The 14,951-nt window shown below is 50.6% G+C and overlaps 1 protein-coding gene across 1 annotated transcript in view; it reads right to left on the bottom strand.

Annotated features, from left to right (window-relative positions):
- Nucleotides 1–14,951, bottom strand: part of LOC144179840 (uncharacterized) — a 130,922-nt gene that overhangs the window by 13,586 nt on the left and 102,385 nt on the right. Inside the window, exons 7-8 of the mRNA XM_077708270.1 lie at nucleotides 14,527–14,677; nucleotides 4,023–4,168 (exon numbers count right to left, since the gene is read on the bottom strand). Of these exons, the coding sequence (XP_077564396.1) occupies nucleotides 4,023–4,168; nucleotides 14,527–14,677 (297 nt within the window). The remainder of the gene's footprint in view (nucleotides 1–4,022; nucleotides 4,169–14,526; nucleotides 14,678–14,951) is intronic.

Here is a 14,951-nt window from a genome sequence, read left to right as displayed (position 1 = left end):
TTTGACCAAGATGTCAGGTGAGACGTGGTACAATTTGGAAGCGCTGTATCTTCTGGAAGCTGTACCTTCTGTTCAATTAAAGGATCAGTACCTATACCTATAGCCCCTCTGAACCCCTTGCAAACTGCAGGCACTCAAAACGGGGCCAAAAGGATGGACATGAGACAAGAACAGGCGTGGGCTGTGCAACAAATAATTGTAATTTTCTAATACAAGACTGTAATTCCACTCAGTCCATGAGCAAATATACTGCATATATTCAATGGAAGGTGGGGCAGCTGCTAGGCAGCATTGAATATTTGAGCAAGAGTATGTATTCGAAATCCTGCGTTGTGGCGGGACCAACAAACACTTATGAAAAATAATGCGAGAAAAATACACAGTGGATCCTTTCCCCCCTCTCTATGGGGAGTATTAAAAATAAAAGCTCTAAAATGTCTGAGCTCAACTTCCTACCTGGCTGCTACTAAACCCACATAAACATGGACCAATGACGCTATCCGTAGTACCTAGCAGCTTCACGGTCCACACATCGAACACCACGTATGTTTAGCCTTGATATAATGAAATAAATCTTGTCACTTCAATATAAAAAAAACCTGTGGCAGTAGAATTCAAATAAATTTACATGGAGGGACAATTTCCCATTATTGCTAATTTATTGTTGCTAAATTATTGCTAATGTGAGCGACTTCGTCGCCGTGTGCCACAATGCAGTGCTGAATGCTAAGCATGCAGGCATCAGAGACCACCAACAATGGCAGCACAGTTGCTGGCCGAATAGAGGGGTGAGACAGCTGAATCAGATTCGGGAGCAGTTTTTGGAGCAGCAAAATCTCGATTTTGGAGCAGAAGGACGACATTTAAAATGTCACCTTAGGAGCCTAAAAAATAAGTTTTGGCAACCGGGCGGGGGAGTGCACTTTTTAATCGGTTTTTGAACGTACATAACAGTGAAACTACCTTTCAATGAAGTGTTTACTACAGGAGTATCACAAAGTACGAACTGCACTACCTTTTTACAAGCCATTTTTAAATTATTAGGCTCTATGCATAAATAGCCTGGAGCTCCGTTGAAAATATCGAATTGAAAAACTAAGCAATCGTAAGGCATTTTTATGATCATGTAAATGCCGAAATTGTTATTTCTGTAATCCCAGACTCGGCTTTACGCACAAGTGCGCCAAAAGGTGCACAATGCGAGATTAAAGGATCGTTGCACGCCACCAGCCCTCCCATTTCAATTCCCAAGGTGCACGTTCACTGCGATCGTAATTTGAGTAACGTTGGTATGTTTAGCCGCCTCCCTCTTGGCGTAACATTTCAAGTCAGATAAATGAACTATTACTATTAGCGTGAAATAATAGCCCGTTCCGCTACCAGACACTGCTTGAACATATTGCGACGATGTAGCCTGCCCCGCTACTTCTGCAGCGTTGATTGTCCCATTCCTGCCGCTCGCAAGCTCTTTGTCAAAGGTAGCAATAACTCAGCGTTTTATAACACCGCAATGAGTCTGAAACTTCACTTCAAGCACGCACCGGCCTCAGTTCGCAGGCGCCTTGTTGTTTTTGATGAACTCCCGTCTTTCGAGTCCCGCAACTTCCCGCAACAGATCAAGTGACTAAATGTAAACCCAGCCACCCCCACAACCAAAACCACAGTAGAAATCGGCGAAAAGCACTCTGCCTGAACCAAAAGCAACTGCTTCGCCCGGCGGCCACGTTTTCACTTCTACATCAGATGGCAGCGCCCAGTTCCGGAGATACCGCGCTCCAAAACTTGCCATTTTTTTTCATCAACTTGCACAAGTAGTTTGACGCCTCAGTACACCTAAGTATTTTTTCTACAGGACTTTGCAGTGGTTTTCGATGGGAAAACTTTAAAAACGCACATAACATCTGCAACCCGACATTGTGACTTTCGAACAATTTTATGCAGGTTTTTATTGAATGATCAATCAATTAAACCTTTACAAACAGCATCACTTTGGGGGTGCTGGAAAATTAAGCTGTCAGTAAGCATTTTTCACCACTGAAACTGACGAGAGCATTAAAATCCTTGGCTCTCAGACTGTTTTGGAGCAGTTTGGCGCAATTTTTGCAATTTTCAAGCTTTTGGAGCAGCCTGGCGCAGGAAAACAAATTTGTATCAAATCTGCGCAATATGCGCAGCTGTCTCACCCCTGCGAATACTGGCCTCGCAGCTCTCTATTTGTTGCTGTTTTCCTTTTCTTTCTGCCTGCGGGCTGTTTATCTGTGTTCTCCGTTCCCCATGCGGCCAGTTCGCCTTGTCATGTTGCTTCCGTCAGGGGCTCACAGTTTTTCCCTGGCTATCTGTTCATTACTTTTGCTGGAGCCACAATCTCTGTTCCCACAATCACAGTTTATAAAAAGAACAAGAAGAAAGAGTAGCTCAGCACTGCTGTGGAGCGACCATCCTTCCACGGGCTAAAATAATGGTGCACTTCACGGTACCAGCCTACCTGCAGTTCCATCACAACATCGGGAGCAAATCAAGGGCACATAATTGTGCTAGTTTATACGAGGTCTTATCTGCTCAAAGATTGCACACATGGTATTGTGCAGGCCTGTGACCTGGGTGCCTATTAGCTCCGGCAGCTGACCAGCAGGAAACGAGGAATCAGGGAGCATCAAAGTTAGCACCGCGGAACGGTTGCCTTTTACTGGAGATTAAAGCTTCCCCACTCCCACTGCCTTCGAATTTGGTGCTTCAACAGTCTTTGCTGCTCAAATTGCTCTCACTCGCACCTTTTCATGCGAACATGTGCCAATCAGTAGATGGCGTACTCACATCTACACAAGTGACTTGCACGTATACAGTGGAATGGGAGTTTCATGACAAACAAGAAGCCACGCAAGCCCGATTCGCATGAATGCAGCAGGTGGTTTCTTTTTTTAGTAACTCAGGATTTCAGTCAGGTGTTCGTAAATTACGTGAGAACGCACTAAATATAGTAATTTAAATAAGTTCTTAGCCCACCTGTCGCGTGAGACCGTCCACTAGGGTGGCATGTACCAATACCCCAATCATACAATGCCCTGGTCGTACAACGCTCTCGCCTGGTCCCTTGAAAGTCGTATTATCGAGGTTACACTGTATATATACAACAACACAGGCCTCGGATCTTCTGAGCACTCGTAGTGTGTCACAGGTCATCATTTCTCCCACCACCACTTCATTTGCAGCACACTCTGATGTGCTTATATCTACTTTCCCTTTTTTCTTCTTCTTCTTCTTCTTTTTTTTTTCAGCCAGCTCAGCCTGCTAAAAAAACTCAGTGGTAGAAAAAGGCTGCCGTTATGAAGCCTCTGTGAAGCAAAAGATGGTCAGGTGGCACAAAGAAGGGGCAGGGTACAGCCAGGCAGCGACAGGGGACCAAAACTGTCTCTGCCCCCTCGACCTCAAACACAGCTTCCACTCTGCTGCTGCATGGGACTATTGAGGTGCAGGTCAGTCCAAAAGAGCAGTGCGGTCAACTACCAGAGAGAAAGAAGACCACCTGCAAAGTTCCCAACAAAAAGCTGACTGGGGGGAGGCAAACACACAAAAGCACAGCTCACTCAAGCCAGTACCACATGGTGCTGTTTTCCCTTTGCGAATCCGGTGCTGTGGCCTGCACAGACTGCTACGTGCAAACGCTTGTGAATGGAGCTATTTTTGCATTTGCAAAACTCTCATTTCAAGACTTCCACATGTGCGAAAATCGCAGGAAAGTTTGTCCTCACCAAACATTCATCAGTATGCCACAGTTGTAAAAACGACCTGCTCCACATCACCAAATTCAGGGGTAAGTTTGCACCATGTAGGACGGGCTTGAAGCGGGGTGCTGAAATGTGCGACCATTCTCTGCCCCACAACAGCATCATCGTGAGACACGCACATCGAGTTAGACGACCCACAGCACAGCCAGTGAGGAGGAGGAGGAGCAAGCCCCGGTAGTGCGGAAAGCGGGGGGTCACGGGTGCAGTGTGAGGAGAAGGGGTGAGTGTGTGCCGCACCTGCACCTGCGCAGCCACGGCCGCCGCGTTCTGCTGGGCCGTCTGCTGCTGTGCTGCCGCCTGCTGCTGCTGCTGCTGCTGCTGGGCGCTCTGGACGACCTGCGGCTGGGCGGCCGTGGTGATGGCCTCGCCCGTCGAGGTCATCACTGTTGAGGGTGGCCGAGCGGGTACGCTGAGGGACCGCCCCGGCAGAGCACGCAGCCCTGAGAGACACGTACAGACACGATGCTACCAGCAGGAACATAACCCGCCCCGGCGGGGAGCTCGCTTTATTAGCGCACCTAGAATCCACAGATGATGATGGTCGCCGTGGCGCCATCTAGTCGAGACGCGACACACTACATCCCCCCTTCAGAAGTCCAGCTTCAGAAGCCCTCACAAGTCCAGCCTCCTTGGCTGACGAACGGTTCGACCGAACCGTGACACCTGCGCAGTGGGCTCCCGCACAGTTGGTGGTGCCGCACCCTGTGACGCAGACGGGGACGCTTGCTCACTCCTGGTGGCCACTGCTGGTGAGGGAGAAGTAGGAACAAGGTGACTGCGGTTGCGCTGCAGCACTCCTTTGGGTGTCTCTACCACATACGAGCGCGGACGCTGCGCGGGGCTCAAGACGACCGCTGGACTCTTGATATCTCGGACCCAAACATGTTCACCTGGCTGAAGCAGACGAAGTTCACGAGCAGCGTGTCTTCTGTTGAAGTCCTTCGCCTGTCTTTGCCTGTTAGCGCGATCCCGCTGGTCCACTTGTACCGAAGATGGCCAACCTGGCTTCAGCTGGTTTGTCGATTTGGGTATGCGAGTTTGCAGGCGTCTGCCCATTAACAGCTGTGCAGGGCTATGTCCATTGACGCCCGGTGTGTCTCGGTAGGCCAGCAGGGCCAGGTACGGGTCTTCCGACTTGCCTAGGAGGTCTTTGACAGTGCGGACCATTCGCTCCACCTCCCCATTTGACTGCGGGAACCGAGGACTGCTCATGACGTGATGGAAGCCGTAGGCCAGTGCAAAGTCCCCGAATTCCCTGGCCGTAAACTGAGGACCATTGTCTGTGCGCAGTAACTTGGGGATACCATGGCGGGCGAAAACGCTCTTGATTGCTGTGATTACTGCTGCTGCTGATGTTGACCCAAGGCTGATGACCTCAGGGAATCTGGACCTGTAGTCAACCAGAAGAATGTAGTCCCTGCCATTCAGGTGGAAGAGGTCGGCGTCCACCTCCTCCCACGGAAGACTTGGTGTGACAGTAGCCATCATGGGTTCTGGCCGTTGGACCCGAGTCTCAGCACACTTGGGGCAGCTGGAGACGGTGTTCTCAATTTGGCTGTTGATGTCAGGCCACCATACCGACTCTCGTGCCACTGCCTTGCAGCGGTTGATCCCTTGATGGCCTTCATGGAGCAGTTCCAGCATGTACCGCTGAAGAGAGGTGGGGATGACAATGCGAGTGTTCTTCAGGAGCAAACCATCACACACAGTGAGGTCTCCCCTGTGTTGCCAATACTTTTTCAGATGAAGTGGCAACCGAGACTGTCTGGGCCAACCCTTAGTACAGTACTCCACGAGAAGGTCACACTCGCCGTCAGATGCTTGGGCTTGGCGCAGGTCGTCCCACCGTGTGGAGACAAGACCTGGAAGGGAGCGGACGAGTTCTTGCACGTAGAGTTCGACCTGGTCGGCCTGCTGCGACGAAGGAGCATCCACAGGAGCTCGAGAGAGCGTATCAGCTGTAGCCAAGAGTTTGCCGGGTACATAGAGTACCTTGTACTGGTAGCTCATGAGCTTCAGACGGAAGCGCTGGATTCTAGGTGGCAAGAGGTCGATTTCCATGTTGCCTAAAAGTGCAACGAGAGGCTGATGGTCGGTCTCCAGGATGAAGTCCAGACCACGGACATACTGGTCGAACCTCTGCACAGCCCAGCTGGCTGCCCATGCTTCTTTTTCGGTTTGGCTGTATCTTGTTTCTGCCGACGTGAGAGACCTTGAAGCGAAGGCAACTGCTCGACGCTCTCCGGATGGTTGCTCTTGCAGAAGCACGGCCCCCAGGCCAAAGGAGCTTGCATCTGCTGAAACAGTTGTCTTGTACTGGGTGCACGGTGTAAGAATAGTTTAGGTGGTGACACTCCGCCGTCCCCTCGGCAACCGGCGCGACCACATCGTGTTCGGAGCGCGCGGCGCCGCCGATTTCGCAATTGTAGAGGGCGCTGCGGTATGGGGGCCCAGTCGAACGGCGAGCGCGGCTTAGCCCACTGCAGCAGTTGGTGCTATGTTGTGCTTTCGTGTTGTGGCCGCGTTTAGAAGCGTGATGTTTTAAACTGAGCTGTGTGCGCTGAATCTCCTCGGCAATGGGGAAGAAGTGTTTTGTTCCCAACTGCAATTCTGGCTACAGAACGTGTGCAGAACGAGTGCCGCTTTTTAAAGCCCCGTCCGAGCATGCTCGTTTGGAAACGTGGCGCCGCGCCATTCCGAGATCGGATAGGGCGTTGCAGTCGAGTGACCATGTTTGCGCGAAGCATTTTCCGGATGAAATGGTGTGTACAGCCGGTAAAAGGCTTGTCTATAACACAGCGTTCGTACTCTCAGCCCTATCCTGCCCCGCCCGAGCGGGATTTGACTAAAACTACTGCGGAATTCTGAAGTCTTAGCCCTTCTCTTTTGCCTCCGACATGTTTGGAACGAGTATGTTTCGGCAGTTTTCGGATGTAGCTGGTTGAAGTTGAAATCGCTGTTATAGACAAGCGTTTTACCGGCTGTACAAAGTACTACGTAGAATCAAACGGCAAGGTTCTCCTGGATGCCCCGAAAAGGCCGACGTTGTCCGTGAATGCTGTCCCGTGCTTTTCCCGGGTTGTCCGAAGTACCTCACGCAGAAACAAAAGTCTAGAAAGTCTCCTCGGAAGCGACAGCCCAATACAAGTGACCGGCCCGTCGCAGGGAAAGTCGTGTTGCCTGTGAAAACAGCATTTGCAGAAACTGACGAACAAGCAGCCGATGTGAGGCCACTCAAGAAACTTCGTGTCGACAGCTACGATTCTGCACCATGCCAGGCGCATTCCAGCGGAGAAGACGCACCACTTGCAGAAAAGTGCCAGGATGGTAACAGCTCCCCATCGCGCTCTTCGTATCCAGAGAAGCCTGGCTTGGATGACGCAAAGGTAGTCAGTGTTTATTCAGTAAAGTGTACATTTATTCATGACCAAGGTTCAAATACTTGCCATGTTTTGCGGACGTTCATATTCACCAACGCTGTTCATTTACTATGTTTTAAGAGGGTCTAGAAATTAAATGCCATTTAAAATGTCTAAAAGTTCGCCGCTTGTACTTTCCAGTATCATATGCTATGCTGTTACGATTCTACACTGAAAGACGATATTTTAATTAGTGTCAACTTCGTAAATCGTACTTTTTACTCACTTACACATAGCTGCATCTATTCACCTAGCTTCTGTGTTCGGTTACGTTAATACAAAATGTTTGTCTGTTTTTTTTTCTTTTCTTTTCAAATTCAGGAATCGCAATCTACGGGCTACTGCCAAGTGAGCGGAAAGCATGGAGGAATGCCGGACTGTGCGGAGGATGCAACGCAGTGTCTCACGATTTCGCGGCTATCAACCTCAATTGCCAGCGTTAAACTTCCTGGACCCACCTGGGCAGCCCATTGTGTTGAAGGTTTTGGAGTAGAAGCTGTTGTCTTCAGAGAAGCGGCTTTGCCGAAGAACCGTGACCAAGCTCCTTTCCAGCGCAAAGCACTTGAGGTAACGGCTGCAACTACTGGCACCATGTTACTGCGCACTTTTATTCATGGCTGTCATGTGAACATCAGCGGTATCGGCGGTGATGTCCCTCTGAACTGCTTAAGTGATGTTGAGAGTGTTGTGCAAAAGTTTCATGAAACGCGTGTGTGTGCTGGTGGCCCTAGCAATGATGTCTACTACGATATCCACCCTGAAAGTGCATACGTTGATCCGTGTGGAGTGTGGCGGCACAAAAAGTGTTTGTTGTTTTGCGATTCAGGAAGCTGCCAGGCCTGCAGGAGGCTAAACGACACTCTTCGAATTCACAGTTCTCGAAAAAAGAAGCAAACTACAAGGAAGAACATTCGACTCCTAGCAAGCCCTTCGAAGAAAGCACGTGTGGACCTAATGCGAAAAGCGAGAATTGCTTGCTACAGATCAAAAGTTCGCATTCTTAAAAGCAAAAAAAAGATCGAAATGGAGTTAGCTGCCTGCAAATCCAAGCTGGAAAACATCAGCACTGAGACCCTCGAGCGCATATCTCATGAAGCAAACCTGACGGAAGGCCAGCAGCTAGTCCTAAAGGAATGTGTGGCTGCTAGCAAAACGGAGTCCAAAAAGGGCCGTAGATACTCGGATAATTGGATCCTGCTTTGTCTTTTGCTCCATATCAGGTCACCTGCTGGCTACAGGTTTCTGATGGAGAATGAAGTCCTTGCGTTGCCATCAGTACGAACCATTCGCCGCTATGTTTCAATGGTGGGCTTCAAATCTGGCTTCGACCAGAAGTTCTTCTCGGCCTTGGGAAAAAGGATAAACAAGATGGCCGATTTCAAGCGGCATGGAATGATCATCTTTGATGAGATGCAGGTCCGCAAAAGTAGGAAAGTGAATTCCAAGAGTATGACCTATGTGGGCTTGACACAAGATGCTGGAGACGATGCCGGAGAACTTGCTGATCATGCTCTAGTGTTTATGTTTTGTCCGTTTGGTGATAGTTACGCTCAACCTATTGGAGTATTTGCTGCTAAAAACGCAACTAAGGGGTCAGTTCTTGCACAGTTACTACTCCAGGCAATTGTGCTAATGGAAGAGGCTGGTGCCAAGGTTCATGGATTTGTCTGTGATGGTGCTTCCACAAATAGAAGTATGTGGAACACACTCGGCATTAATGGAGAGCTTGGAAGAAGCTGCAACTCTTTCACGCATCCCACTGAGCCGGAACGAAAGGTGTTTGCATTTTCTGACGTCCCGCATTTATTCAAATGCATAAGAAACCGGCTGAAGCAGAGGAGGTGTCTAAAAAAAGAAGGGAAGTGGATTAGGTGGGACGACTATGCTACAGTGTACGAAGAAGACCTTGGTCATTCTGGGGGGCTAAAAGTATGCCCAAAAATAACGAACTCCCACATCAACCCAAGCCAGTGCGAAAAAATGCGAGTTAAACTCGCGACGCAGATTTTCAGTCGCTCAATGGCAGCAGGAATAAAGTTCTACAGAGAAAAAGGTGTCCACAGTCTTGCAGGCAGTGAGACAACAGAGAAATTTACTTTATTTTTGAACAACTTATTTGACGCCTTGAACCGACGGTTCCCAGCTGAGGGAATTGTGATGCACAGCCCAGACCTAGAAATTCTAGGTGACGGCCTTATCTGGCTTAACGAGTGGGAAAAAGAACTGCAAACTGGCGCAATCACGAAAGACATGTTTCTTACAAAAAGCACAGCTGAAGGCCTGCGAGTAACATTAGCTTCGACTAGGGACCTTTGTCATGTTCTGCTTACTGTGTACAACTTCAGGTATGTCCTGACAAGCAAGTTCAACCAGGATCCCATAGAGCGTTTTTTTGGGAAGATACGGCTAGCAGGAAGTCAGAATGATCACCCATCGATGCCGACGTTCCTGCAGCTCTATCAAACGTTGTCAATATACAGCATCCTGAAGCCCCCTAAGTATGGTAACTGCTCTGTGGTTGAAGGGGAGAAGGCTTTGTTGGCGGTCTCAGATTTTAGAGCGCTTATAAGCACAGATGAACAGTTGACTTCCACTGACTTCGTAGCCCAGGTTAAGGAAAAACTGGACAACTTGGTTTCTGCGGACGACTGGGACTGTGAAGAGGTCATACGCCAGCATGGTGGTGACGTAACGGAAGTGACGGACTGCATAATCTACTATGTAACAGGGTTCATATGCAGAAAAATGCGAAAGGTCACGACATGCGCAGCTTGTTTGTCGGCTTTCAGCGTTAAGACCAACACCTCGATTGCAGCAGCTCTCACGAATGCAAAAACGAGAGGAGGCCTCACACATCCTACTGTTGGCATCTTTAATCTCTTCAAGCATGCTGAGCGGCTATTTGTCGACTATGCGGACTGGAACACTGTCTACTGGGACACGATCGATGGTGTGCTCGACACGTACACGCTAACATTCCCATGCTCTGAACACAAAGAAGAAGTGATCGCGCAGCTGCTGCATTACTACGTAAGCATGCGAATGAGGCAGCATTGTCAGCATGTCAACGGGGCTCTAAAGAAGCAGTCACAGGACAAGAAGAAGCTCGCAAAGCTCTGCTCGTCGTAGCCATCTAGCAAGAGAGAAAAGCAAAGTGCAGTAGAGGTCAGCAATGTGTAAAACATTATTCAAGGGCAGGATGCAAGAGTAATGCCTAAACTTGTATATTTAGTTAAATGTTTTCATATCTTCCAAGCGCGGATTTGAAACAGCTTCTTGCTTAATGAAAATATTTCTTGTTGCATTTTTTTCCCGAAATGCTTCGCTGGCTATTGGGGATTTTTTTGCAAGTGCTTTGAATAAAGGTGTTTTTTGAGTGAAAGTCTTATTGCCATTGTAGGAGGCGTATAACAAAATATTGTGCGTTTTGAATGTGTACGAAGCACTAATATGTAAGTGTGCATATATATATGGTCACAAACACACGGGGACCCGCCGCGGTGGCTCAGTGGCTAAGGCGTTGCGCTGCTGAGCACGAGGTCGCGGGTTCGATTCCCGGCCGCGGCGGCCGCTTTTCTGATGGAGGCGAAAAGCAAAAACGCCAGTGTGTACGAGATTTCGGCGCACGATAAAGATCCCCAGGTGGTCAAAATTATTCCGGAGCCCTCCCCTACGGCGCGCCTCATCGCCTGCGTTGCGTCGGCGCGTTAAACCCCACAATCAATCAAATCAAATCAACAAACACACGGGTATATGCACGCATGCAAACATACATACATACACACGCAATCCCATAACTACCCTTTTTTGTATTCCGCAGTTACCCTGCCTAGCACGATCCTAGATGAGTTGTCTCCAGTAAATTATTTTATTTATTATTTATTGCTCCCCAGGCTGCATGACATCGGTTACAAGAGAGACAATGACAATAGAGAATTTAGCTGTACAAGCACAGAAAATGTGACAAGGTTGGTGAAGATAGTAACTCGACCATCTTAAACTCGGGGCACAGCTCAAACAGGAATAACAAAACTGGCACCCACTTGCATTCTGTAAAGTTTTACGTTAACTTAAATAATACCGTAAATATAAGACAAGCAACAAGCGCAGAAAATATATTTAAGCGAAAGATTTTTTAGTTGGACCACGGTGTAAAACTATTCTTACACCGTGGTTGGACCGATGGCGTCCTGTCAAAAAACATGCGATTTCTCGTAGACTGGCTGCTCGACCGAAAAGCTCTGCGATCTTTGGACACGCGGCGCGTGCGCGAAAGCGGGATTCCATTTTGTCAAAACGGCTATTTGAAAATCGCGAAAAAGGACCGGCTATAGATAAGGCAATTCCGCATCGTACAGGAAGAACGAGTACAATAGTATACCTTTATCTCGTAAACCACGTATCGGCACACATTTAAATCGCTCGTAGATACGTTTATTTAGAGCGCAAAAAGTCGTTGCGTGGGTTCGTACTTCGTTAGCGATTTAGAGCCTTGAAGGTTTTGCGATCTATTAGAAGCATATACACACGAATCGCCGGAAATAAGGGCAGGTGACTTGCTCTTAACGTTGCACACCCGTTATGTTACCCCGGCCCATCGCTTCGGTTTACTGCGCTTAGAATGACCGGTAAATTTAAATGTATACCGGCAAAATTTTTACCCTCAAGGTAGTAAGGCTGTGTGCTGCAGTAAAATCATGTGCGCTTAGCCTAAACGTTCAGGAAAACCGTGCGCAAGCAGCAACTACTTCTGCAGCAGCGTGGCTGGGCCTGGGCCCCCATACACTAGCGCCATCTACCGGCGGTTGAGAAAAGCGGCGGAGCGCCGAACAAGATGTGGTCGCGTCGCCAGGGCGAGTGTCACCACCTAAACTATTCTTACACCGTGGTTGCAACGCACCGTTCAGAGCACAGCAGTTCTTTTAGCTTCCCGAAAGCAGACTGCTGCGATGGGCCCCATGTCCATTCAGAGTTCTTCTGAAGCAGGGCACGAATAGGTGCGGTGACGTCCGAAACATTCGGCAAGAAACGTCCCACATGATTCACGAGTCCCAGTAGACGACGAACGCCAGAGAGGTCTTCGGGAGCAGGCAGACGCTTGATGGCTGCCACCTTGTCAGGGTCGGGTGAAATACCGTGGGCACTCACTACGACTCCTAGAAACTTGACACTGTTGGTGCCGAAGGAACATTTGTCTCGGTTGAGCGTGATGCCTGCCTTGGAGAGCCGTGCGAGGACCTGCTGGAGGCGCTGGTCATGCTCTTTACGAGTCTTGCCAAAGACAAGGATGTCATCAATCATGTTCACTACGCCGGTCTGGCCTTCTAGTATCCGAGACCTTTGCTTCTGGAAATACTCGGGTGCCGATGTGATGCCGAATGGCAGCCGCAGAAAGCAATAGCGACCAAACGGGGTAATGAACGTTGTGTACAGCTGTGACTGTGGAGACAGCATGACTTGATGAAAACTTGACTTAGCATCCAGCTTAGAAAAAAACTTGGCCTCTCCAAGCAAGCCTAGGCATTGTTCCACCGTCGGTAGCATGTGGCGTTCGCGAAGGACGGCTTTGTTAAGCTGAGAGAGATCTACGCAGATCCTGTAATCACCATCACCTTTTGGCACAGCTACCAGTCCAGCACACCACTCTGTCGGAGCATCGACGCGGCGGATCACTCCTTCCGATTCTATCTTGTCCAGTTTTTTCTTGATAGGCTCATGGAGAGGTAAAGGAAGACGTCTCGGGGCACTTAGTGAGAAGGGCGTCGCCCCGGGTTTCAAACGGATTGTGTAGGCGTCAGGCAATGTCCCCAGTCCCTCGAAAAGGCCAGGGTCTAAGAGCAGCTCTCCGGACGACTCCTGAGCCTGAGACATGGTCAAGGAACTTGCATACCCCCAGGGCCTGAATTGCAGGGAAGCCTAACAAGGGAACTGTTTTGGATTCCAGAACATACAGTTTCTGCTCCACGGACTTGCCTTTCCACGTGAGTGTGGCTTGGTATGTACCCAGGACAGGCAACGTGTGATTACCGGGACCTTTGAGCTCGCCTTCTGGAACTTGAAGTTTTGGCGGAACTCCGGAAAATCAGCTTGGTACGACCGAAACTTCGGCTCCCGAGTCCACCTTGAACGACAGTGGGGAGCCATTCACGAGTACTTCGATGAACTTGGCTTTGGGGCGGTTCTCTGCCACCGCGTGAAGCTCAACGGAGCTTGCTGAAGACCGAGTGCGCTTGGAGTTGCATCTTTTCTTCATGCAGACAGTTTCGAAATGCCCTTTCTTGCTGCAGAAATTGCAAGTTGCTTGTCGAGCCGGACAGTCTGCACGCTCGTGCGAAGAACGCCCGCAGAAAAAGCACCCTCTCTGGTTGGGCCTGTCTGGTGACCGAGGCTTTCCTTTTGCGTTACGAACACGCGCGGCGGCGTCGACGGCAAGCGGTGACGAGTCGGCCGAGTCGCGGGCCCGGCGCTCGTTTTCTGCGTCTTCGTGTTGACGGACATGCGTAAGTGCCTCTTGCAAGGTGAGCTTCGGACTTCGGCACAGTTTATCCGAGAGGTTACGGTCGAGCAAACCGACCACGAAGCGGTCGCGGACGAGCCTTTCCTCGACTTCCGGCGACGCGTAGTTGCAGCGCTTTACCATCGAGCGGAGAGCCGTGTAGAAGGCATCGGCAGTTTCGCCCGGTTCTTGAGCACGGCGGTGAAAGCGGGCCGTTTCGTACAGCTCGTTGGGCGGATGAATGAAATGGTCGGTAAACGCTTTTTTGACGGCGGCAACGTCTTTGAGCTCGGAGTCACCCAGCGGCGTGGTTGCGAGTACGACGCGGGCTTGCGGACCCATACAGTAGAGCATAGAACGCACCTGAACCTCCGGCGGTGCTGTGTAGTGGCCCGTCGCGAAAGTGTAATCCTCATATTGGAGCAGCCACGTAGTCCAAGAGCCGGGGTTGTCGAAGTCGAAGGGCAGTGGTGGGCGTAGCTGAGTCAGCTGCGGCGCGGCGGCGGCGGCGATGGCAGGGGTAGTCATGGCGGGGACGGCGGCGGTTGTCTCGTGACGGGCGTACGGGGTTGAACTGGTTGAACCGTTGAACTACGGACGAGCGTTGAACCGAAGAACAAAGGCCACTTCTGACACCATGTTGAGGGTGGCCGAGCGGGTACGCCGAGGGACCGCCCCGGCAGAGCACGCAGCCCTGAGAGACACGTACAGACAGGATGCTACCAGCAGGAACATAACCCGCCCCGGCGGGGAGCTTGCTTTATTAGAGCGCCTCGAGTCCACTGATGATGATGGTCGCCGTGGCGCCATCTAGTCGAGACGCGACACACTACAATCACCACCTGGGTGGTGCCCGCCCACGAGGTCGGGGTCGCGGCCGCTTGCTGCTGCTGCTGCTGCGGCGTGCGCTGGGCTTGTTGCGGCTGGGGTGCCGTGGCTGTGACTTGGATCTGCTGCAGTTGCCCCTGAGCGGTGAGCTGCGTGCGTGCACACCACCACCCAAGCCAGAGAAACCGGAAGGGGGAGCGGGCAGCAGCAGCACCAAGAGAGGAGGAGGAGGAGAGCAGAGAGAAAACCCCCCAGAGAGGCGCCAGTCAATGCAGCGGTCGGGGGGGGGGGGGGTGGGGCAGGCAGGCAGCACAAGTGGGGGGGAATGGCTCGCTGGCTGGCTGGGCGGCTGGCACCTCCGGACAGATCGTTTACTGGGAGGGCGGCACGAACGTGCTTCCGCTAGTTCTCTGCTCTTGCACG

Source organism: Haemaphysalis longicornis, unplaced genomic scaffold (genome assembly GCF_048455015.1).
Source record: "Haemaphysalis longicornis isolate Haplotype H1 unplaced genomic scaffold, Haemaphysalis longicornis Haplotype H1 scaffold_4, whole genome shotgun sequence".
NCBI classification, from domain to species: domain Eukaryota; kingdom Metazoa; phylum Arthropoda; class Arachnida; order Ixodida; family Ixodidae; genus Haemaphysalis; species Haemaphysalis longicornis.
This window is presented reverse-complemented; position numbering and strand designations above follow the sequence as displayed.